Source organism: Halteromyces radiatus (assembly GCF_025201355.1).
Source record: "Halteromyces radiatus strain CBS 162.75 chromosome Unknown BX664scaffold_1, whole genome shotgun sequence".
Taxonomy (NCBI): Eukaryota; Fungi; Mucoromycota; class Mucoromycetes; order Mucorales; family Cunninghamellaceae; genus Halteromyces; species Halteromyces radiatus.
Genome location: NW_026251687.1, coordinates 226,209 through 249,922, shown reverse-complemented (window position 1 = coordinate 249,922; position 23,714 = coordinate 226,209). Strand labels below are relative to the sequence as shown.

Sequence of the window (23,714 nt, the reverse complement as noted above, 5' to 3'; positions counted from 1 at the left end):
ATATCAAGAAAGCTCTTTTCATGACGTTAACGTATTGGATGATTTTTCTCGCATACAGGTATAAGACCAATATAAAGCATTGATAATTTATTAATGAATAAACTGTAATGAAAAATGATCTCCTATTATTAATGATGACAGACTGATGCACGCCACTGGGGATCTACGGTGGTTGAAAAGAAGAAATGGAAAAACGGTTAGTGTTATGATCAACTAAATATTATCTATATATGTGCACTTACCGAAAAAAAAAAAGATCCAAACAACAAGGAAGAAAGACAGAAGACGCAAAAGACAGAAAACCAGAGGCACGACAAAACCAAAAAAACGACAAGGAAAACGGGGAGACAAACCGGGCGAACAGAAAGAAGAAGACACCAACAAGGAAGTTGCCAAAAAGAAGCAAATAATTTTTTTTTTTGATTTTTTGGTTTTTGAATTTTTTTTTTTTTTTGTGTTTTTTAGAAGAAAGAAAAACAAAAGAAAGGGCGAAAATAAAAAAAAATGTCTTTTATATTGTTTTTCTTTTCCACCAATCACATCGAAGTTATTAAATAATCATGGTTATTCTATTAAATCAAATCAAATAATCATCTTCCAATCATCATATGTCATAAAATAGTATATAGAATTCATATCTAATAAAATAAAAGGCTACTTGGAAGAGATCATAAGTGTATAGTTTTCATTAAAAGTGTAATGATCACGGTTAAATTATTAAGAAGCCATTGGCTTCAACGGTGTTTGAAATAATCCAAATTCACAAATACGCATAACTCATATTTTTTACTTAATAAGTTCAGCTGACCCACATAAAAAAAAAAAATCCTCTTTTACCTTTTTTTTCGCAGCTCATTCTTTTTTCCTTATTCTTCTTCTTTTATATATTGTTTATTATTTATTATTGACCATCCCAGTATACCCTATTACTATAGCAAGTCAGCATCATGAAACTTGCTTGGGATTATCTATCTTCGGGATTTACGAACTTCTCAATACCATTCAATATTCAAAAACGATTACACAAATACTTACTATGGAAAACAATTGGTTCATATCTTGCCACTGAATTGAATCAAGATAACTTTGACTTTGAACTTGTAAATGGTTCTTTTGAACTACGTGATGTTGACTTGAATCTTGACGTAAGTAACTGTTTAATAATAATAGTAATAATAATATCATCCAACAATAATTAACCTTTTTTTTTTTTTTGTGTGTGTGTGTATTTCTTTCTTTCAATAGACTCTTAACGATAAACTTATTGATACCCCATTTGTATTGACTCAAGGACGAGCTTCTATTATCAAAGGAAAAATGCCATGGTCAAATTGGTCTGGTGAAATCTCTTTCAAGATCCAGGGACTAGATTTAATACTGAAACCATCGAAGGAAAAACGAACACGAAAACGTAATTTTAAAAAAAAAAAAAAAAAAAAGAAAGAAATGTGAAAGGAATAACTTTTTGTTTACTGATAAGTCTTGTATTTATATAGAAAATGAAAAGGAAGAAGATGACTCACCTGTCATGTCCTCGTCTCTACATTTTGCGGATGACTTTTTAAAAACGGAAATGGAAACTGATCAAAGTCAAGAACTTTATGAATCTATTCAACAACTACAAGAACAACCTAGTACTGACATAGGTGATGCAGGCTTACAAGCTTTAACTCTTGTTATTGAAAAGTTGGCGGCAATGCTCAAAGTAGATATTATTGATACTGCTATTCATATTGTACACCCATCAGCTGTTTCTTTGGCAGGTGATTCTTCAAGATCTGCTGGTTATAACAAAGAATATTCATTGGACATTGAAATACCCAAGATTTCTTATTTTGATGAAACTCCTGGATTCTCTGGAAATATTAATAATCCCACAACCGTGCCAACATCCAATATGATAGAATCAAGTATCCTAATACCCAACTCCGGCGATGAATTGATCAAAATTGTCACCATTGCATCACCAAAGATATGGATACGATCATGTGGCTCTCCAATATATTCACAACCATCAAAAAGCGAAACTACTTTGGATGCAAGTACTTCCTCTGACGACGCAAACGATTTGACTGACACCGAATTCTATGAAGCAAGTGAAGGTCTTGACTCTGATTTATTTCAACATGAACAATCATTTTCATCAATGATGAGTGGCTCTATTACACCTCGAGCATTTCCATCGGTACATAACGAGTCCATCGATAAACCATATGAAGCTCTCTTGTTTACCACAATGGATAAGGAAAATTGGATACGATTCAAAGCTCGATACCTCTCTCCTTTCAATGCAGAAGCGACATCTCCTCCTCCGTCAACAGGTGCAGCGAAAAACATCGATTTTTATATCAGCCATATTCGAACTATGATTACGCCAAATCAATTGGGATTTTTATTGGATTTATTATCAGCAGCAACAACGACTCCTTTGACAGATTCTCCTCCAGTAACAAGTACATCAACGTCTCCTTCAGCATCAACCGGACCTTTTTCACAAACTAGACGATCTTCGAATTTGGAAAATATTATTTATAATCAGCGGCATATGTCTCATTCTGATCAGCACTCAAAACCTACCATGAACCAATTGGATCCTTATCAAGATCTTTCTCGGCGTAAAAATCATCAAACTTCTTCCTCGAAACAACAATCATCATCTCCCGAGATTAAAATCAAGCTACAGGTCCCATTGATGGAACACTTCTTCTTGTACAACGACGAATCATTGGAATCATCATCTACTTGGACATCATCAGCAAGTCCTCCTACACGCAACACGAGTCATTTAAAGGTCTGGATTCGCCAGCTTATCATACGATTACAAAAATTCCCATCTCATCATCTCAACAAGTCTACAGTTAATAATAGGATCAAATCAATGAGTGGAATGCGAGAGTCATTATTATCACGAAGTGATACAGATTCAACACAATCATCAGAAACATCAGCTAAAACAACGTATTTATCGTCAATATTGGATACACGAATACAGCGTATGGGCATTGAAGAATGGGTGGTACCTCCTACCGAATACATGTCAACTGGTTTGTCTGTATTTGATTCTACTACGACACTGAAACCACCAACTTCAGCAGCAACATCAGGAACAAAGATGAAATATTATTGTTATTTGCCAATTTTGGAATTCAATGACGCTATCTGCTCCGACTATGATAGTAACCAGAAATTTCCCAGTTATATTCCTCAACCATTGACGACTTTGAATCAAGGTCAGACTAGCGATAATCAGCAAAGCAGGCCGAAGAAAGATGTAATTCGAATTCGATTGGAAAAGCGAAACACTTCAAAAGTCAATTCAATTTATGATGGTAATCCAAAAAAAAAAAAAAAAAAAAAAAAAAGATTGTATAAGCATTTCTTATTGAACTGGAACTTTATTTTTTCCTTTTAGAAGCCACTTCATATGAGCAAGACCTTAATACTGACATTCAAGCTTTGAAATTGAACGTGGATGTCAGAATAGCTGATAGGCTGGAAAATTACGCTTACGCTATTTTAAAACATACAAAAGACAGTCGAACAAGATCTGATACAAGTGAAAATATGGGGCAAGTAGAAAGAAAAAGAAATTACCTTATCAATTTTTTTTTTTTGGTAGTTATTTACCTTTTATATTTTATTATTTTATCTCTCTAGTACGTCTGAACAATCTTTTGGTCAAAAAATTTATGAAGATTTGGATAATGCAGCAAAAGAATATCAACAAGGTATCCAAGCAAAAGTGCGTATTGCCTTTATACGGACCCAATTATCTATACCAGATATGAGCCAATGTAGTACAAGGGATGAATTCAATGACCATTTACATGATGATACTCTTAGCGTGGATGTCCACAAAATCAATGCTGGTTGGATGACAGGTAATAAGAATAGTAATAGTAATAAATGGATAAGAACTGTTCCAAAATAAACTAATGCACCATTTTATTACTTTATTTATATACATCTTCAGATTTATCAAAACATCAACCTCAAAGGATTACAGTGGACTTGGATTCAATCAATGTGTTTTTAAAACAAAGTCAAGGTAAGGAATATCTTTTGATTAGTCTTATCTGTATACATATTAGAGTTACAGTTTTATTTACATATTTATTTATTACATTTAGATCCATTGGCACGATGCTGGTTTACTGCAAAAAGTCAAGGAAAACAAGGTTCATTATCCTCGGTTTCCCTTTCGCCAAGTATGGAAATCACTATACGCTCTTCATCTTCTGAAACTTTCCATCCTCCACCATCAGCAAGATCAGGTTATTTCGGAACAGGATCAGATATTCCAAACAATTTGTTTGAACATCTTAGTCGAAATGAAACCCTTCATTCTGAACAAAAGATGTATGTACCAGTTGAAGACCAAGCGGAATCATCCATGATGTTCAAGCAGCGAACTGTAGAAACCTCTGTAAGGAAAAAGAAAGAAAGAAAAAGAAAAGAAAGAAAGAAAGAAAAAGAAAACATTTTATTCTCTAGCTCCATTCTGATTATCACCATTGATTTTTACTTTTTATAGATGATTGTTCTCAACTGTCATTTTCCTATCACTTATTTGACATTGTCCAATCAAACATGGGCCAAGATCCAAATTCTTCAAAATGATCTTATCTTATGGCAACCAAGAATCATGACCTATTTGGGAAAAGATCAAAACCGAACAGATTCAAGCACAACAGTATCAAGTAGTAGTGAAATGTTTAGAACGGCATCTTATAGACGACACTCTGATATGGAATCAAGTCATACAAGTGTTCTTAGTCAAAGTCACGAACGATTAGGTCGCCTTTCTGATACTCAAAATTCAAGTCTATTCTCTGTGGTTGCCGTCATGGGTGAAGGTAAGTTTAGTTCATTGGCAGCAAGAATAAAAATAATAATAAGAGAAAAAAAAAGTGGGGAAAAGTGCAATAATTATATCTATAATTGAACTAATGGATTTATTCTTTTTTTTTTCTTTTTAGGTGTATGGGATTTGCACACAAATAAGAATCAATCGTCATCGGCCTACCGTCTACAGTTCACCGATTTTCGATATTTTGCTGTTATCAAACACTTGGGACTGGTAAGACATAAAGACAGAATATATTGATATTGAGATATGTATGGTTTAGTAACTTCTATTTTTTTTTTAAAAAAAAAAATTGGAATAGAACGAGAATATTACAACGCTCGACATTGAAGATCTGACATTAGATGATATTAGTGACGATGCTAGAAAGGTCCCTCTCTTTTATCGAACGCTACCAAAATCATTGACGGTAAGATTGTGTTATCAAACCATAATTATTTTGTAAATCAACACTGATGGATTGGTATTCTATTTTATAGCCAAGAAGGAATACATCAATGGTATCCCTGTTTTCTCGATTGACAACAATACCTGAATTGAACAAGCAGAATAAGATTACCAGTATCGTCGTATGCAATATATGTTGGCGTTTTAGTCCGAATATTGACTTTATAGACAACTTGATTGACTTTCAGAAAACACCTGATGATGTAAATGAATATATCAAACACTGATTTTCTCTGGATACTTACTATTTTTTTTTTCACTTGTTTTAGATGGTATTCATTGATCCACCTACTCAATATATCAAGGTTTATGCACATGTCCTCGATACTTCAGTGGATTACAAACCCAAATCTATCCCTTCTCGTGCCGTTGTTGTAGTTGATAATCTTCAGGTAATCGTCATTGTTCTCGTTGATAGAATCCTCATCTTCTTTCTTTTAATCTAACAATTTTTATTTTATTTTTTTTTCTGAATATAGGTAGTAACTGATATTCTCGCTGGCCAACCCTTGATAGATGTCAAAACATATATTCAAAATGTTGATATGTTTCTTGTGGATGATGTCAATGATTTGGACGAAACACATGCACAACAAACAACAAGAAACTGGGACGCAAGACGATTTTGGTCAATGATTGGAATGGCTAATGTACTTCACTCTAGAAATTTAGAATCTCAAGTCAAACTCAAGCTAGATGATATTCTTCCTATTCCCGATATTGAAGTTACTATTATGAACGATATACTCACTCTCGAAAGCTGTGCGGATTCCTTCCAATCACTTGTCAACTTTATTACCTATGCAACAAACGATGGCGATCGGATTTTCACTTCACAACAACAGCAACAATATACTACAACCAAAACTCCATATAAATCAACAAAGAAACCTGTAAAGCGATCCCATACAACTCTAGTGAAGACAAAGGAAGATATGCTATCTAGTCTGGATGAAGAAGCTTTCAAACATCGACACGTACCACCGTCGACAACACCTTCTCGTCACCAAACGCCAATAGAAGACAATCTGATGCTGATTGAAGAATATTACTCGAAAGCGGAATCATCATCGATCATGACTCAATCCTCACTACGGCCCAGAAAACCCAGACGAAAGCATAATCGAATTCAAAAATCACCAGAAGACATCATCCGAATCCTATCCACTGAATTGCAAGAATTTGACATTGTGGAAAATTTTTACAGTATTGACAACACAAACAAGGCACCACGCAAACAAAAGTTGGTGGACACTCGAAGGTCGGCCTTATCTGTTCGTGTACGTGATGTGGACATTATATGGAAACTTTATAGTGGGAATGATTGGGATTATATACGCTCATCTATGGGATCTCAAGGTGGTGGCAATACATCGGCATCAACATCAACATCCTCTATAGCAACCTCGACAACAACAATGGGAAATGCAAGCACATCAGCATCAAGACGATCTGGCAGTCGACCTTCTTCTAGTATGTCAAGTCATCGTTATTCTGCAACTTATTCCAATCTACCATCCTCCAACACCATAGGCAATGAAACTATTTCTCGAAATACTAGCACATCAGAATTACGGAACATCAGTAATAGGTCTCCTCCACTTTCGGATCGATCAATGATGAGTGGACAATCACCGCCTTATGCTACTTCATTCGACAGAAGCACAGCATACCATCCTGTAGATATTAGTAGCAGTTATGAAGACAGTCGATGTTCTCCTATTGGAAGTGTGGATAGTCGAAAATCAACATCACAGTCTCCGCAAACAAGTAATAGCAGTAGTCGCCGACGACGATCTCAACGGAACAATGGGCGTGCTACCGGGTCAGCAGATATGGAACTACGAATTGAAGGTATTATTTTTGAATTAGATATGATGGTACCTGAAGAACAAACGCGTCTACATGGTCATCTAGAAATTCGTGATGTGGAAATAGTGGATAATATCAAGACGTCTTCATGGGATACTTTCTTTGGATGTATGCGACCTGAATCTCCTTCTTCTCTCCCTCGTGAGACTGGTTCTTACATGGTAGTGGTGGATATCATAGGTGTTCGACCGGTAGTGCAAGATATGACTGTGGAATATCGACTTGGTATTCAAACATTACCTCTTCGACTGTTTATTGATCAAGATGCATTGAATTTCCTGGTCCAATTCTTTGCCTTCAATCCATCGATACTCCGGTCAACTCCTGGATCACAAGCTGCGATGATTCCTTCTTCTTCAACTACTAATGGCATCTCACATGACCCTGGATCCATCCCTTCTTCTTCTTCTCTTCCCTTCCAACATGGTAATCAATTCCAATACCAGAATGATCAACAGCAACGTGATGATTCCAAAGAGAATGCTATTTTCTTCCGTAAGTAAAAAAAAAAAAAAAAAAAAAAAAGTTGGATGAACTAATTTATTTTTTTTTTTTTTTGGTAGAACATGTGGAAATATATCCCATTGATTTGAAGATTGATTATAAACCAAAATACATCAACTATGACAATATCAAAGAAGGACAATTTGCTGAACTGGTGAATTTATTCCAACTCGAAGGTGCCAAGCTGAATCTCAGTGCTGTCAAATTGACTGGTATAAAAGGGATCCCGAAATTAATGGAACGATTAGGGCAAGAATGGCTACCCCATATCAAAAATACACAAGTTCCTCACATGGTATCTGGTGTTTCACCTATCCGATCGATGGTGAGTCTAGGTAGTGGCATCGCTGATTTGGTTCTTTTACCCATACAACAATATCGAAAGGATGGACGAGTCATTAAAGGGATTCAAAAGGGTACTCAATCTTTTGCAAGAACCACAGCAATGGAATTGATCAAACTTAGCGCAAGATTGGCATCAGGCACTCAAGTCATATTGGAACATGCTGATGGATTCTTATCGTCGCAGCAACAACAACAACAACAACAACAACAACAACATGGTGATCGTGGTTTGGACTCAAGAGACGGCATGGTGTCATCATCATCTTCTCCTATATCCACTGTCATTGGAAGTCGTACAAGTGAAGATATGGTCTTTGTATTCACCGATAGAAATCTAGGTTTAGATGAGGATGTATGATGTTTTTTTTATTTTATTTTATTTTATTTAGTGTAGTTACCCTATTTTGTTGTTAGTTATTTGTTATTAATAAAAGAAAAAAAAAATATTGATTTTCTGATGCTCGTGCTTTTCCTGAAGTCAAAATTTTATTGTATAGGATTCATTTGTGGAATGATTATAATTGATATGATGAATGATGGTCGTTTCATTATAAATTATGGAATCATGGATGATGCTGCCACTATTCAGCCAATCATATGCGTCTCTTCTTTTCATGCAAGTCATGCTGGCTGTTGGGCTGTTTTAAATACACTTTCTTTTGTTTTAAAAAGAAAACATCACTTGCTATTATCATCGTTTAGCCTGATAGCAACTGCCATTTGGGGTAACAGCAAGGGAAGATAAAACCGTTCTTAGACATTTCTTTTGTAAATCCATTCTATTTCATTTAGTAGAAACTTTTGTTTGTATTTGATTTTTGTTTTATTTCATGAATGATTATTATTTTTTTTTTTGGGTAACTATACTAAAATAATGATAATAATGATAATAATAAATGAATAAATAAAAATAGAAAGAGACATAGTCAAATGAAAAATAAGATAAATTCTATCTATACATTTTCCACTCTATGTGTTGGCTTGAGTTCCAAAATTTCGGCATCTTGATCATGTAAAAAATCATTTTCCAATAAATGTCTGTCATCACTATCATCATCATCTTCATCATCATCATGACTACTGCTGTTGGTACGTTGATTTTCCGTCGGTACTTCAGAATATTGATTGCGTGTTTCATCATAACCAGTCAGGTGTTCCCAGAGCGTGATTAGTAAAAAGGCAAACATAAACATCACAAATCCAAATGAAAGTAAAACATTGCTGTAAGAGCTAATATCAATCATCATGGTAGATAAAAGTTGTAGTTGTTCTTCTGTGGCTCCCATGAATAAGAAACCAGCCAATGTCAATGTCTATTATCCCCAAAAATGAAAGTTATATGAGTGTTTTATTTCTTTTAATATATACATATATATATTTGCAAAGAAAAAATTGTATCTTACCAATGGTGGAATATATTGCCAAGGATTGATGGAAAAATCACCTTCTTTCCAAACAAAACAGATTTCAATAATACGAGAAAGGCCACCAGCCATAAGCATATAACCAAAATAAGAATGAATTTGTCCACTGTTTGGTACATGTTGAGCATGACCTTGGAAAGCCACTGCAGTCAAGATGATAAGGATAGAAGGAATGACTGTGCGCTTACCTTTTCGACTTAGAAGGATACCAAGTAAACCGGCTACCCACCAAATGATTCCCATCGATGTATGTTGATAATCACCATGAGTCCAAGAAGTTCCCCATCTACAACAAAAAAAAAGAAAAAGAAAATTCAAAATCATTATCCATCAAATATATAAATAAATAATATTTGATATTTCCTTTTTCCTTTTTTTTTTTTTTTTTTTTTTTTTACCTATGTTCCGTAAAAGTGTTGACAATTCCCCATAACATGATAACCCAACTATCATACCATTCAGGACTTTTACCTTGTCGTAACAACCATGGTCCACCAACACGTAATGAGAGTAATAATAAAATACCATAAGCAACGAAAGAAGATCCCATAATAAAATGTGCTAAACATTGCCCAGTATGATCTATCAACATATAAACATAAATATTGAATTTATTAATGATCGTAATAGTATTTACCTGCATAACAAAACCCAAGTGTAGCAATAACACCTAAAACAATTTGTACATAACCAACCACAGGTATAGAAGCACCCAATGTTTTATGAAGTTGAACAAACCATTTCCTAATTCGACCATGAATACCACGTTCCAGATGTAATTTTAGGTAAACACCAGCACCAAATTGAAGACAAACTACCCATATAACAATATCTGCAAACCACCTATGAGCGATATGTGGTTCCTAAAATATATATATATTATCATAATGAGTTATATACTTTCATTCCTTTATTTGTCTTACATAGTTTCGTCCATCATGAGCATGAGCCAAAAAATAACCGACGATAAATATCGAAGTGGCTAATATTTGTACTGGAACATGCCACCTGTTTTTGGCCAATCCCAAAACCATACCTAAAGGATAAAGAATACCAAAAGCTATTTATATATAAATTAGTATATTTCTTTGTTTTATTAAAAAAAAAAAGATTGTTTTTATTACCCAAAACCATACTAAATATATGTAAAATCATAATGGTACCTAGAGGTTCAGAAGTAGCAGCAAACTCTTCAAACAAAGTAGGATCTAGATTATGACTATGACCATGTCCAGTAGTTTCCGTTGTTGTTTGTTGTTCATGTTCATCAGTTCCCATATCCATGATAAGAAAAAAAAGAAAAAAGAAAATGTTTATATATGTATATACATATAATTGTATGGCAATGTAAGAATAAAAAAAAAAGAAAGAAAAAAGAAAGAAAAAGAAAAAAGAAAAAAGAAAAATTATAAAAAGAGAAATTAAAAAAAAACAAGATAAAAGGCGGAGCATAAATGATTATGCTATCAAAATTGTAAATCTCTAATCACTGCTTTGGTGCCTGAAAATTAAAAAGTGCTTTTTTTAATTTTATTATTCATTCTATTGTTTTTATTCATATTATATTATTAATAGAAAAGAAGAAGGGAGAGAGAATAAGGTGATCATAGCGTTGAACTTAATCTTATGAAGGAAAAGAAAAGGAAACGATACTCAAAGGATTTGACATTGTGCTATAGGATCTACGTATTTGCCCTCCCCCCATTTCGGTGGTTGAAAAGAAGAAATGGAAAAATGGTTAGTGTGATGATCAACTAAATATTATTTGTCTATGTCCACTTACCAACAAAAAAAAAAAGATCCAAACAGCAAGGAAGAAAGACAGAGAGACGCAAAAGACAGAAAATCAAAGGCACGACAAAACCAAAAGAACGACAAGGAAAACGGGGGAAAAAAGAATCACAAACAAGAATGAGAGTGTTCTGTTGCGTTAACCAGGCGAACGGAAAGAAGAAGATACCAACAAGGAAGTTGCCAAAAAGAAGCAAATAATTTTTTTTTGATTTTTTGGTTTTTGATTTTTTTTTTTTTTGTGTGTTTTGTAGAAGAAAGAAAAAACAAAAGAAAGGAGAAAATAAAAAAAAAATGTCTTTTATATCGTACTACCTGTCGGAATATGAAGCAAACAGACCAAGTGAAAAAATGACCCTTTTTTTTTTTTCTTCATTTTCTGATTTTCTCTTTTTCTTTTTCTTTTTCTTTTCTTTTTTTTTTCATACCTGGAGTAATTAACGATACCCTTTTTTATATCTATGACCAAAAAGATTATTGCAGTTGATCTTGATTTTCCAAAACAAGTAGAATTTTATGGACCTAGACCCAATGATAAACATTCTACTTTTCCAAAAAGACAAAAATTACGAGGAAAATTACGACTTGTTACTTCTCAACCTACTCGACTTTCTATTATTGAAGTTCGTTTTAAAGGTTCAAGTCAATTATATTGGCGAGATCCTCTTACTCATTCTTTATTAGCTAATAGAATGCATGCTTGGAAAACTATTCGAAAATCAAAACATATTCTATTACAAGACGGAACTATTCCAACTGGTGTGACTGATTTAGGTATTAAAAAAAAAAAAGGATAAGATAGGGAGGTGAATATTATTGATATATATATATATAATAATAATTCTTTTTTTTTTTGAATAGGTTTCGAAATTACTATACCTGGTTATGTATGTCCAACTTATCAAGCTGATTATATGAATGTGAATTATATTATATCTGCCAAAATCATACCTGTAGCCAAATTTGCTAAAGATATTGAAGTAGAAAAAACGATTGATATACGCAAAACATTGATGCCAAAAGATATTGCTTATGGAATGGTCACTGGTTATAAAGTTCCTCGAACTAGTATGCATGGAAAACGTAATGGTTGTCTCTCTTGGGAATTCAAAGTACCAAAATGGGTGTGTATGGGTAATGATATTGAATTTGAAGGCGTTTTGAAATCTTTACATGATCAACTTTTGGTGGATATGATTCAAGTGGATGTAGTACAAGAAGAATTATACCATGATGATGGAAGGTAAAAAATAATAATAATTAAAAACATCAAGTTTTTTTTTTTTTTTTTTCCTTTTTTTTTTTTTTAACTAATCGTTCCTTTTTTTTTTTTAACTAATCGTTCTTTTTTTTTTTAATACTAGTGATCAAGGACGTAGACATCTTACTATTTGTCCCAATATACCTTCAACTTACCTTCATCCACCATTAAGTTGTACTATTGAATTCCAATTCCCGTTATCGATAATCGATAAAGGTACTCTACGATCAAGTGTACAAGACAAAAATAACACTTTAGTCAAACGCGATGTTCTCAATTACTCTTTGGATTCACCTTTTCTCAACGTACGACATTTCATACGTATCATGATTTATACCCGATATACCAATCATCATGATAATCAGGATAGAAAATCACCACCTATTTGTCTTGGGTTACCTATTTATATTACAGAAAGAATTGATATGTCCAATGAATTACCAGATGTTCTTCCATCCTATCGAAGTGTAGCTCGTGATGGTGAACGACTTCCAGATTATGTGACTCAATCATATGATGAAGATAATGAACAACAAGTGAATCAAGATGAAGATGAAGATGATGATGATGAAGAAGAAGAAGAAGATCAGAATCGGTCTAATGGATGTTCTCTTGAATTTTTGGTCGATACATTTGGACAATCAAGACATTCAAGATTACCTCAACGAACGGGAGCTGACAAGCGGGGAAAAAACATGGTGATACAAGAAAGACGATTGGATGATTTTTGGTTATTGAAATAGATGATTTTATCCTGATCATTATTATTATTATTATTATTATTTATTATTATTGTTCTTAGAATTGTAGTCTATTCTTATTTTATCTTTATTTTACTCCTCATTTTTATGTTTTGTATTTTAGAATTGATAAATAAACTATATTATTATATGTCAAAAACCCTTAGTTAGTTTTTATGATAAAAATGTAAAATTAAACTAAAAAGATATTTGTGCACTGATCCCCTTCTCTTCTCTCTTTTCCGATACACAATAAAAACCCTTTCTATTTTTCTCCTTTTGTCTCACTCTAACTTCCTTTTTAACTTTGTTGTGCGCACTCCCTTTCCCCTCTTTTTCTCTCTCTCTCTCTCTCTCTCACACACACGCGGTCGGGGATTCAACAAATTGCAGGAAAAAAAAAAGGTTTTCTTTTTGTTTGTTATTTATCTTTTCTTTTTTTTTTTTTTCTTTCTTTCTTTTTTTTTTTTTTCTTCTTTTTTTCTTCCTTTCTTTTATTATATAACTTCTTATTATATAATCTCCCAAATTCAGTATTGGGTATGAATGGCAATGGTTAATTGCTTTTGGTTCTTACTATCAATACAACAACTGGAAGTGGTATATGTTCCTCCCTCGGTTGGTTCACTTGTGGTATTTGATAATCATGATACAACTATTAAAGATCTTATTCTTCATCGTTCTTTTTATGACTTTATTCATCCCGAAGAATTCACTATGGCTAAACATGACTTATCTGCATTTTTAAGGAGAAAACCATTGGCTGGTGCGATTACAAGGTAAACAAATGTTTATATTCGAGTTTGATTTTTAACTCACTTTATTTGTTGTTTTCTCCTTTTTTTTTTTTATTTAATAGATGTCAGTTAAGATCTTTTCCTTCTATTGCTAAAAATCTATATCCTTATGAATTTGAAGATGAAAATGTAAGTAACATAGATAAATGAAAACTGCATGAATGGTACCTGAAATTAAAAAAAAAATTCTTTTTTCTTTATGTTGAATTAGGTTGATCAAGCAACTACTTGGAATATTGTGGATGTTGTGATGTATATTGTGACTGAACACATGGTATTAACCTTTTTTCATCAAGGTAAAAAAAAAAAAAAAAAATAATAATAACAAAATATTAATTTCAATAGACTATTAAACTTTTACCCTTCTTTATCATTACCCTACATCTTTTTTTTTCTTCTTTGTAGATCCTTCTCCTGCAAATGCATTAGTAAATTATCAAAAACGTGTCACATGTGGTGAATCTTTTTATTATTCAAAGGTAATTGAAAAATAAGGTTAATGCAAGAACATTATCTTATTTTATTCTTTCTTTAGGATATTGCTCTCTTATTGTCTACTTTAGAAAATCATCAACCTCAAAGTACATTGTCTACTATTACAATATCAACAAATGATTTGAACAACGGATCCAGTGTAGATGTAACAAAGGAAAGGGTCTTTCAAATTTATGATCAAGCAACTAAACAACGTTTATTATCCTGGCCTCCTTCTGATGTGCATTTCAACGTGGATGATCCTTATTTATCGGCAGCATCAGAATCAACAACACTAACTACTACAAAACCATCACAACTACAACAAGAAAAAGAACATATCAATACTTCATCATGTATGCAACTTACCCATAGTCATTCTCGTTTACTTCATTCAACTTCATCATTCAACTCGCATACTTCTTCTGATTGTCGACTAGAACGTATTGTCATTTCGTATGGATCTATTCTTTTTTGTTCCTTTCAAATCGACTTTTCAGAACCATCATCATCGTCAACAATAACAGCAGCATCAACATCATCTATATCTACAACTGTGGCAACAGGAATGATTGTAGAAAAACAATTGAACCAGTATCATTTGTATAAAAAAGACAAGTAAAAAAAAAAAAAAAAAAGATCATTTAGTTACCTTCATCAATTTACTAATGAAATGCATATACCTTTTTTGGGAGAGAAGGGATAGACAAGCGGTAGTACCAAGTTCATCTCTTCAAAAAACACCTATACCCTCTACTCATAGAAACAATTTGGTCTCATCAGCAATGACCATCCAATGTCATCCTACTCAAAATTCATCATCTTCAACTCAACGACAAGAAAAACAAAAGAAAAGATGTGTACGATGTGGAACAATCAATAGTCCTGAATGGCGTCGAGGACCAACTGGACATAAAACGTAAAATTGAATAAGTATAATAAAAAAATTAACTATAGCGATATATTTCTTTATTATAGATTATGCAATGCTTGTGGACTGCGGTATTCTAGACTCATGTCAAAACAACAACTACGTCAAGCTTCAAGAATGGGAAACAATAAAGTTGAATCAAGGCGTTAATCTATGGGAACCAACCAAACGTTCAAGATTTTGACATATCCATATTGGGACTTTTTTTTTGAAATGCCGTCGAATTTTTTTTTTTTTTTTTTTTTTTTTTTTTGCCTCAGATCCCCTTTTTTTTTTTTTGTTTTTTTTTTTTTTTTCTCTTTTGTTTGTTGGCCGCTCTCTCTACTTTTTTTTTTTTCTCCTCTCCTCTTGTTTTTTTTTTTCTTCTTGGACCTCTTCCATTGTATCAAATAAAGTAGTGTTTTTTTTCTTTTGTAGGATGACCACTTTTGACTCTGTTCTTGCTTCTCTTGAAAAACTCTCTATCAAGCCTACTAGTCTGTCACATGAACCTGTGGCTGATAATAAAGCTTGGATCGCGACCTTAGACAACCTTTCTTTCGATCAACCTTACCATGTCACCAAAACATTGATTCTCAAGCCAAAGACTGCCAAGTCAGCTGCCCCTACTCCTGTTGTTGTCATTGCTTTGGATACCACTGAAACTAATGCTACCGCTTTGGGCAAGAAACTCAGTTTGAAGGATTGTCGATTTGCAAACGAAGATCTTTTGAAGGATACTTTTGCTACTACCAAAGATGCTGGTAAATGCCAAGAAAAGAAAAGGATAAACTTCAACTTATTAACTTTATTGTATTAGTATCTCCTTTTGCTTTGTCTAATGTTACTGATCTTACTTTGGTACACTTGGTTGTGGATGCTTCTATTTTGTCTCTTCCTGCTTCTGACAAGTTGGCTTTCCATCCTGCTACCTCCGAAAAGACTATCTTTATTACTGTAGACGAATTGAAACAATACTTTACCTCCATTAATAAGGAATATATCGATATTGACTTCAAGGCTTTGGCTGCTGCGAAACCTCCTGCTGCTGCTACTTCTAAACCCAAACCCAAAAAGGAAACAAAGAAAGAAGGTAAAGTCTATTTGAAAATAAAAAAAAAAAAAAAGAGGTAATGACTCATTATGATTTATTTATATATTTATGGAACAAAAATAGCTGCTATTGTGGAAGATGCTCATCAAATGGGTATTGAATACAAAAAGGATGTCGATTTCCCTAAATGGTATCAACAAGTCTTGACCAAAAGTGAAATGTTAGATTACTATGATGTGTCTGGTTGTTACATTCTCCGTCCTCTTGCTTACAATGTTTGGAAAGAAATTACTAGTAAGTAGTAATATATATAAAATAAGAATAATAATAATAATAGGAATTAATTTTTTTTTTTTTTTAGATTTCTTTGATGCTGCTATCACTGAAATGGGTGTTGAAGATACTTATTTCCCTATGTTTGTATCTAATCGTGTACTTGAACGTGAAAAGGATCATATTGAAGGGTTTGCTCCTGAAGTTGCCTGGGTTACCAAAGCTGGTTCTAGTGATCTTGAAGAACCTATTGCTATTCGTCCTACCTCTGAAACTGTTATGTATCCTTACTTTGCCAAATGGATTCGTTCTCATCGTGATCTTCCTTTCCGTATTAATCAATGGTGTTCTGTTGTCCGCTGGGAATTTAAGAATCCTCGTAAGCTAAAAAAAGAATGATCATCAATTATTTTTTTTACTGACCTATATTATTATATAATAGAGCCTTTCCTTCGTACTCGTGAATTCTTATGGCAAGAAGGCCATACTGCTCATTTAACTTTGAAGGATGCTACCGATGAAGTTTATCAAATCTTGGATTTATATGAAAAGGTTTACACTGATTTATTGGCTTTGCCTGTAGTCAAAGGTGTCAAGTCTGAAAAGGAACGATTTGCTGGTGGTTACTTTACTACCACTGTGGAAGGCTATATCCCTACTACTGGTCGTGCTATTCAAGGTGGTACTTCTCATTGCTTGGGTCAAAACTTCAGTAAAATGTTCGACATTGTGGTGGAAGACCCTGCTACTATTGATAATGAAGAAGCTAAAAAGATTCATGTTTGGCAAAACTCTTGGGGTCTCTCAACCCGTACTATTGGTGTGATGGTAATGGTCCATGGTGATGATAAGGGTCTTGTGCTTCCTCCTCGTGTTGCTCTTACTCAAGTAGTGGTGATTCCTTGTGGTTTAACTGTCAAGACATCCAAAGCCGATGCTAACAAGATCTATGATGCCTGTGCCGATTTAACCAAACGTTTGAAGAAGTGTGGTATCAAGGTAAAGAGTGATCTCCGTGAAAATTATACTCCTGGTTTCAAGTTCAATCATTGGGAAATCCGTGGTACTCCTCTCCGTGTGGAATTAGGTCCCAAGGATATTCAAATGAATCAAGTCACTTGTGTTCGCCGTGATAACGGTGTTCGATTTACCATTCCTTTGGATGATGTGGAAAATGGTGTAAAGGAAACTTTGGAAACTATGCATCATGATATGTTCAACCGTGCCAAGGCCAAGCGTGATGAATCTATTATCCGTGTTGAAAAATGGGAAGAATTTGTTCCTGCTTTGAATGACAAGAAATTGATCTTGATGCCTTGGTGTGATCGTATGGCTTGTGAAGATGATATCAAGGAAAGATCTGCAAGAACGTAAGTTTTATAAAAATAAAAAAGGAAAACAGAATCATTAAATATCTATCCTTTTTTTTTTTTTTTTGGTTAGTGCCAATGAAGGTGAAGAAGAAGATGAAAGAGCTCCTTCTATGGGTGCCAAATCTCTATGCAATCCTTTCGAACAACCTACTGACAAACCTATCGTTCCTGGTATCACCAAGTGTGTTGCTTGTGGTCAAGATGCTAAGCATTATATGTTGTTTGGCCGTAGTTACTAGATAGGTAGTATAGTCAATCGATTACCTATATATATACACACATACAATTTTTCAATGTATATATTTTTATACACACACATAGCATTTTAGTCACTACTTTTTACTTTTTTTTATTCTTCTTAAATAAACATATATATATCTTTCTCATTGTCTTTGACGATTAACTAGTTAGTTCCTATACTACTATTACTATTATTATTATTATTATTACTACTATTATTATTATTATTATTTGATTGTATCAATACAATAAAAAATAGAATCGATTTCCATATTTAAACCATTGTCTTTTTCTTTTTTTTTTTTTAATTCAAAATGATGATAAAGCATGTGTTGTATTGTTTTATTCTTTTCCATATATATATAATGATAATAATAATAATAACTAAAACTGTACAAAAATCTAATGTTGAATAATCTATTTCTTCTTGTTGGAAGCACGTTTGCCTTGACCTATAAAATAAAAAAATTAGAGTTAGGGGTCTTGTTGTAATTATATATATATATATATATTCTTCTTACCTTTCTTTGGAGCACCCTTTCCACGTCTCTTTCGTCGAGCAATTTCATCTAAACGAGCTTGTTCATCCATATTCACTAAACCAAGTTCAGGATAAGCAGCTTTGATATCACGGAAATGGATCAAGGGGGTAGGGTGATATTGAGTCATGGTAGGACCCAATAATCGTTGTCGTAAGATTTTGTTGCCAGTTCTTGCTGCTGTTGGATTATAAACAGTTTGGAATATTTTGCTGGAAAGTTGTGCTAATTGAGCTAATCGTGCCGCTGAAGGGACTGTTGTTGATGTGGCCATATTGGTATGATTTTAATGAAAAAAAAAAAAAAAAGTAAGAGTGGATGAAAAAAACAAAAAAAAACAAAACAAAGAACAGTGGAACTCAAAAATTTGATCCTCTCAATCGGAATATGGATTTCAGTCACACACCAAAAAAAAAAAAAAAAAATGTATAAGCTTTGCATTTCATTTTTTTTTTTTTTTTTTTTTTTTTTTTTTTTGCTTTCTTCTTTATGAATTCACTTAATGTCTCATTGTCCCGATTGAAATTACAAATTGCTCAAGCTGTATTGGAACAAGATCGTTTACAACATGAACTAAATACTCTTGATGAGTCCAATCAAAACCAATGTGAAGCTATACAACATGCTTTGGTAAAGAGGAAAAAAAAAAAAAAAAAAGCAATGTCACTGACGTCTTTTTGTCAAAATAGTAACTCGGTTCTTTTTTCATTTTTTTTCTTTAGACTACCTTGAATAATAATTTGGATGGTATTACGAATGACTACCTTCAACGTGCTCGAAGAAAACAACTTAAAATCAACAAACACAAGGCAAGACAAATTGTTTACATATAATATATGAGTGAACTGACCTATATATATACATTTGACGATAGGCCTGGCGAAAACGACGAAAAGAACGATTAAAATCTCAACAATCGGAAAATAAGAGTCAGGAGCCCGTATTGAATATGACAAGAGATACGATGGAAGAAAAGAAGAAGGAGATAGAACAATCATCAAAGACAAAGGTAATAGAGGAAAATAAATTCATTATTGTAACAACTAATATTTGTTGATTATTAGGAAATAGGTCAACAGCCACCAAAATTAACGCGACCAAAGAATGTATCGGATCAACAACAACGCGTTCAACAATTAACTATTGTGGTGGATAAATTACTACGATTACGGGATCTTCGACGAAAGAAATTGGAAACTAAAGGTCACTTTTTTCCAGAAACTGGCGATACTTTTTATAATACAATCAAAGCAGCAGCAGAAGAAGAAGAAGAAAAAGAAAAAGAAGAACAAGATTGGATTGAACACAACATGAATGAACAACAGACAATAAAACCACATCCAGAGGATACATGGAAAGATCAACCATTAGATATGGATGCATATAATTATTGGCTTCAAGGTTGGCAAGATGTCGAGAAATTACGGTATATACGACAACAATGGGATCAATATGTAGTATCTGAAGTGGATGATGGTTCTCTTGGATCAAATAATGGCTTGAAAATACCCCCTTCTATGGTATCTCCTTCACCTCCTTCAAATGCAATTTGGGCATCGTATTTGGTAGACTAGTATTACACTTTATTTTGATATATATATATAACTTTTATACCCCTATGATAATAAAAAGTAGATTTTCCCTTTCATACCACATTTGGAGGGCGGAGTTCCTTGTGACAGTGGAAAAAAACACGATAATTATTTTTTTTTTTCTTAAATGGACGTGTTTGTCTTTATTTCACTCTTTGTTCTCTTACTTATTCTGTATTCATCATGGCTGCTCTTTTACCCATCACCATTGGTGTCAACTATGAAGAAGACAAGAGTAAAAAGAAAGAAAGAAAAAAAAAAACGGCAATATAAGAAGAGTGTAAGGTCACGGTATTGATTCTTTGTTTGAACTTTCTTTTTTTATATATAGATGCCTTGACCACTTTCTTTACAAACTTCAAGTCTACTACGTCAAGTCTTGATGATATGGAAATAGATGTTGAAAGGCCCAAGTATATGGATATTCTGGTAACTTGACTATAATTTCACATTAACAATATCTTGGTAAAACTAACATATATTCTTTTAGCAAAAAGTTTTGGACAGGGAGGAAACTGTGATTACAGTAGAATTAGATGATCTTGCTCAGGTAATTCATATTTACTTTATTCTTTTTTCATCGATACTGATCAATGTTTTTTTTTTTCTCTTTTTCGTTATATCCACAGTTTGAAGATTCTCGATATCGTACTGTGCAACATATCAAAAAGAACACGAAACACTATATTCAACTACTTTGTGAAGTTATTGACGAACTCTTCAAAACAATGACACCTTCTAATCCTGAACTTAGCTATAAGGACAGTGTTTTAGATGTTATTATCAGTCAACGTCGTATTCGTGATGAAAACCGTGCTGGTGATGATGCTGAAGAACTCTTCCCTCCCTCTTTGACTCGACGATAGTAAGTCTATCTCTTTTTTTTTTTTTTTAATCGAAAATTGACTAAAAAAAAATTTTTTTTTATCTCTGTTTATAGTGAAGTTTTCATCAAACCTATGTCATCAGATAAAGCCTTGGCAGTACGTCATATCAATGGTGGTCAATTGGGTCATTTGGTGGTTTTACGTGGTATTGTTACTCGTGTGACTGATGTCAAACCATTTTTACAAGTCAATACTTACAGTTGTGATGCTTGTGGTCATGAAATCTTTCAAGAAATCAAATCTCGTCAATTTACGCCTTTAACTGAATGTCCCTCTGAAGAATGTGCAAGCAACAATATCCGTGGCAAACTTTACATGCAAACACGTGCATCCAAGTTTTTGGCATTCCAAGAAGTCAAAGTTCAAGAATTGGTAAAGTATTAGAATAGAAAAGACTTGTATGAAATAACACTGATCTGTTTCTTTTTTATTATTAATATAGACGGATCAAGTCCCTGTAGGTCATATTCCTCGTACCATGACTGTACATATGTATGGTGCAATGTGTCGTCAATTGACTCCTGGTGATGTTTGTAATGTGTCTGGTATCTTCTTACCCATGCCATATACCGGTTTCCGTGCTTTGAAAGCAGGTTTATTAACTGATACTTATTTGGAAGCTCAACATGTCTATCGTCTCAAGAAACAATACGATCAAATTGAACTTTCAGAAGAAGATTCTCAAAAGGTGGAACAATTACAACAAGATCCTAATATCTACTCTAATTTGGCTCGTAGTATTGCTCCTGAAATCTATGGTCATGATGATGTCAAAAAAGTCCTTTTGTTGCTTCTTGTTGGTGGTGTATCCAAAACAGTGGGTGATGGTATGAAGATTCGTGGGGATATCAATGTTTGTTTGATGGGTGATCCTGGTGTGGCTAAATCTCAATTACTCAAGTTTGTTGGCAAAGTAGCTCCTCGTGGTGTTTATACTACTGGTCGTGGTAGTTCAGGCGTGGGTCTTACTGCTGCTGTGATGCGTGATCCAGTGACTGATGAAATGATGCTTGGTAAGTTTTTTAGTCAAATGGAATACTTTATACTTATTATTATTATTATTTTGTAGAGGGTGGTGCACTTGTACTTGCAGACAATGGGATTTGCTGTATTGATGAATTTGACAAAATGGACGAATCGGATCGAACAGCCATTCATGAAGTAATGGAACAACAAACAATTAGTATTTCCAAGGCAGGGATCAATACGACTTTAAACGCACGTACATCTATTCTAGCTGCCGCCAATCCTTTGTATGGTCGTTATAATACTCGCATCTCACCTACACAAAACATCAACTTACCAGCTGCATTGTTATCTCGGTTTGATATTCTTTATTTGATCTTGGATAAACCTTCGGATGAAATGGATCGAATGTTAGCTGAACATGTTACTTATGTACATACACACAACCAACATCCTACTTTGGACTTTGATGTTTTGGAACCTGAAGTCATTCGGTAATGTTGTAAAAAAAAAAAAAAAAATAGAAAATGGAAATGATATTATTAATACTTTTTTTTTATATTTTTATTATTAGACATTATGTTGCTCAAGCTCGTGCCAAACGACCGGTACTAAGTGCTGAAGTATCTGGTTATGTGACCAGTGCATATGTAAGACTTCGACGACAATATAAGGAACAAGAAGAAAGAGAACAACAATACTCCTATGCATCTGCACGTACATTATTGGGAATTATTCGTCTAGCTCAAGCAGTGGCACGTATTCGAATGTCTGATGTGGTCAAGACTTCTGATGTGGATGAAGCTTTACGACTAATTGATGTTTCCAAAGCATCCTTGATGGATGACAGTGGTCGAAACCAACGTGGACGTGACTATACATTTTTGACAATGATTTACAACACGGTGAACGAATTACGAATGGCTCATGGTGATACTTTGGATATGAATACAATCAAGGATAGTATCATTGCCAGAGGTTTTAGCGAATATCAATTAAATGAAACTCTTCGGATTTACTGTGATCTCAACGTATGGCAAAAGATTGATAATGAAACAAGATTACTGATCGTTAGAGAATAATGACCTTCCCCCCTTCACTTTATTAGTATTCATTTATACTTGATATGTTATCCTTTTTTTTTTCTTACCCCTCTTTCCTTTTTTATATAATTTTATCATTCATCATTTTATTTTTCATCATATATTCATTCAATATAATTTTTTTTCCGTTTCCTTTTATTATTATTTTGTCTTGTCTTTTTTTTTCAAAAAAAAATTCTTTCTTTACATGTAGATATTCAAAAAAAAAAAACAAAATAAATATTACATATATATATATACTTTGATGTATTTCCA

At 33.4% G+C, this 23,714-nt stretch overlaps 8 protein-coding genes across 8 annotated transcripts; 6 read left to right on the top strand and 2 right to left on the bottom strand.

Annotated features, from left to right (window-relative positions):
- Positions 1–947: 947 nt before the first annotated feature.
- On the top strand, positions 948–8,393 carry BX664DRAFT_255802 (uncharacterized protein; the record flags this gene model as incomplete). The annotated part of the gene is made up of 17 exons (XM_051540433.1): positions 948–1,145; positions 1,246–1,411; positions 1,515–1,988; positions 2,103–2,446; positions 2,564–2,912; positions 3,096–3,329; positions 3,711–3,893; positions 3,974–4,048; positions 4,092–4,426; positions 4,535–4,781; positions 4,980–5,080; positions 5,169–5,276; positions 5,347–5,517; positions 5,584–5,706; positions 5,794–6,772; positions 7,145–7,612; positions 7,750–8,393. The coding sequence occupies 17 exons, from the start codon at positions 948–950 to the stop codon at positions 8,391–8,393; spliced, it is 5,199 nt and encodes a 1,732-aa protein (XP_051404120.1).
- A 445-nt stretch (positions 8,394–8,838) lies between these two features.
- On the bottom strand, positions 8,839–10,824 carry BX664DRAFT_288082 (uncharacterized protein). Its single transcript, XM_051541782.1, has 6 exons — positions 10,584–10,824; positions 10,383–10,519; positions 10,097–10,322; positions 9,858–10,041; positions 9,439–9,745; positions 8,839–9,348 (listed from the first exon to the last, which is right to left on the bottom strand). Exons 1-6 carry the CDS (start codon positions 10,741–10,743, stop codon positions 8,989–8,991), a joined length of 1,374 nt encoding a protein of 457 aa, XP_051404119.1. The 5' UTR covers positions 10,744–10,824; the 3' UTR covers positions 8,839–8,988.
- Positions 10,825–11,663: 839 nt separating this feature from the next.
- Positions 11,664–13,294, top strand: BX664DRAFT_381244 (uncharacterized protein). The gene is made up of 3 exons (XM_051548942.1): positions 11,664–12,024; positions 12,112–12,493; positions 12,615–13,294. The coding sequence occupies exons 1-3, from the start codon at positions 11,712–11,714 to the stop codon at positions 13,252–13,254; spliced, it is 1,335 nt and encodes a 444-aa protein (XP_051404118.1). The 5' UTR covers positions 11,664–11,711; the 3' UTR covers positions 13,255–13,294.
- Positions 13,295–13,762: 468 nt separating this feature from the next.
- Positions 13,763–15,675, top strand: BX664DRAFT_318994 (uncharacterized protein). Its single transcript, XM_051542854.1, has 6 exons — positions 13,763–14,030; positions 14,111–14,177; positions 14,260–14,344; positions 14,454–14,527; positions 14,584–15,140; positions 15,223–15,675. The coding sequence occupies exons 1-6, from the start codon at positions 13,798–13,800 to the stop codon at positions 15,443–15,445; spliced, it is 1,239 nt and encodes a 412-aa protein (XP_051404117.1). The 5' UTR covers positions 13,763–13,797; the 3' UTR covers positions 15,446–15,675.
- A 95-nt stretch (positions 15,676–15,770) lies between these two features.
- Positions 15,771–18,518, top strand: BX664DRAFT_288080 (uncharacterized protein). Its single transcript, XM_051541781.1, has 6 exons — positions 15,771–16,196; positions 16,253–16,525; positions 16,610–16,780; positions 16,848–17,138; positions 17,202–18,129; positions 18,203–18,518. Exons 1-6 carry the CDS (start codon positions 15,872–15,874, stop codon positions 18,369–18,371), a joined length of 2,157 nt encoding a protein of 718 aa, XP_051404116.1. The 5' UTR covers positions 15,771–15,871; the 3' UTR covers positions 18,372–18,518.
- Positions 18,519–18,669: 151 nt separating this feature from the next.
- BX664DRAFT_271202 (mitochondrial ribosomal subunit S27-domain-containing protein) lies at positions 18,670–19,219 on the bottom strand. The gene is made up of 2 exons (XM_051541135.1): positions 18,894–19,219; positions 18,670–18,824 (listed from the first exon to the last, which is right to left on the bottom strand). Exons 1-2 carry the CDS (start codon positions 19,183–19,185, stop codon positions 18,790–18,792), a joined length of 327 nt encoding a protein of 108 aa, XP_051404115.1. The 5' UTR covers positions 19,186–19,219; the 3' UTR covers positions 18,670–18,789.
- Positions 19,220–19,400: 181 nt separating this feature from the next.
- BX664DRAFT_381242 (uncharacterized protein) lies at positions 19,401–20,604 on the top strand (the record flags this gene model as incomplete). The annotated part of the gene is made up of 4 exons (XM_051548941.1): positions 19,401–19,541; positions 19,634–19,720; positions 19,786–19,920; positions 19,976–20,604. The coding sequence occupies 4 exons, from the start codon at positions 19,401–19,403 to the stop codon at positions 20,483–20,485; spliced, it is 873 nt and encodes a 290-aa protein (XP_051404114.1). The 3' UTR covers positions 20,486–20,604.
- A 52-nt stretch (positions 20,605–20,656) lies between these two features.
- Positions 20,657–23,646, top strand: BX664DRAFT_376952 (DNA replication licensing factor MCM7). Its single transcript, XM_051548744.1, has 8 exons — positions 20,657–20,738; positions 20,835–20,932; positions 20,994–21,053; positions 21,133–21,368; positions 21,444–21,762; positions 21,833–22,403; positions 22,460–22,850; positions 22,931–23,646. Exons 1-8 carry the CDS (start codon positions 20,687–20,689, stop codon positions 23,436–23,438), a joined length of 2,235 nt encoding a protein of 744 aa, XP_051404113.1. The 5' UTR covers positions 20,657–20,686; the 3' UTR covers positions 23,439–23,646.
- The last annotated feature ends 68 nt before the right edge of the window (positions 23,647–23,714 follow it).

Bases quoted from the DNA above. Each gene is read 5' to 3' on its own strand.
- BX664DRAFT_381244 (XM_051548942.1), top strand. From the start codon at position 11,712: ATGACCAAAAAGATTATTGCAGTTGATCTTGATTTTCCAAAACAAGTA. The intron at 12,025-12,111 runs GTATTAAAAAAA...TTTTTTGAATAG, and splicing joins AACTGGTGTGACTGATTTAG to GTTTCGAAATTACTATACCT. The intron at 12,494-12,614 runs GTAAAAAATAAT...TTTTAATACTAG, and splicing joins TTATACCATGATGATGGAAG to TGATCAAGGACGTAGACATC.
- BX664DRAFT_271202 (XM_051541135.1), bottom strand. From the start codon at position 19,185: ATGGCCACATCAACAACAGTCCCTTCAGCGGCACGATTAGCTCAATTA. The intron at 18,825-18,893 runs GTAAGAAGAATA...TTTATTTTATAG, and splicing joins AAAGGGTGCTCCAAAGAAAG to GTCAAGGCAAACGTGCTTCC.
- BX664DRAFT_376952 (XM_051548744.1), top strand. From the start codon at position 20,687: ATGGCTGCTCTTTTACCCATCACCATTGGTGTCAACTATGAAGAAGAC. The intron at 21,763-21,832 runs GTAAAGTATTAG...TTATTAATATAG, and splicing joins AAGTCAAAGTTCAAGAATTG to ACGGATCAAGTCCCTGTAGG. The intron at 22,851-22,930 runs GTAATGTTGTAA...TTTTATTATTAG, and splicing joins TTGGAACCTGAAGTCATTCG to ACATTATGTTGCTCAAGCTC.
- BX664DRAFT_288080 (XM_051541781.1), top strand. From the start codon at position 15,872: ATGACCACTTTTGACTCTGTTCTTGCTTCTCTTGAAAAACTCTCTATC. The intron at 16,197-16,252 runs GTAAATGCCAAG...TTATTGTATTAG, and splicing joins TGCTACTACCAAAGATGCTG to TATCTCCTTTTGCTTTGTCT. The intron at 17,139-17,201 runs GTAAGCTAAAAA...ATTATATAATAG, and splicing joins CTGGGAATTTAAGAATCCTC to AGCCTTTCCTTCGTACTCGT.
- BX664DRAFT_288082 (XM_051541782.1), bottom strand. From the start codon at position 10,743: ATGGATATGGGAACTGATGAACATGAACAACAAACAACAACGGAAACT. The intron at 10,323-10,382 runs GTAAGACAAATA...TATATATTTTAG, and splicing joins CTCATGATGGACGAAACTAT to GAACCACATATCGCTCATAG. The intron at 10,042-10,096 runs GTAAATACTATT...ATATGTTGATAG, and splicing joins ACTTGGGTTTTGTTATGCAG to ATCATACTGGGCAATGTTTA.
- BX664DRAFT_318994 (XM_051542854.1), top strand. From the start codon at position 13,798: ATGGCAATGGTTAATTGCTTTTGGTTCTTACTATCAATACAACAACTG. The intron at 14,345-14,453 runs GTAAAAAAAAAA...TCTTCTTTGTAG, and splicing joins ATTAACCTTTTTTCATCAAG to ATCCTTCTCCTGCAAATGCA. The intron at 14,528-14,583 runs GTAATTGAAAAA...TTCTTTCTTTAG, and splicing joins AATCTTTTTATTATTCAAAG to GATATTGCTCTCTTATTGTC.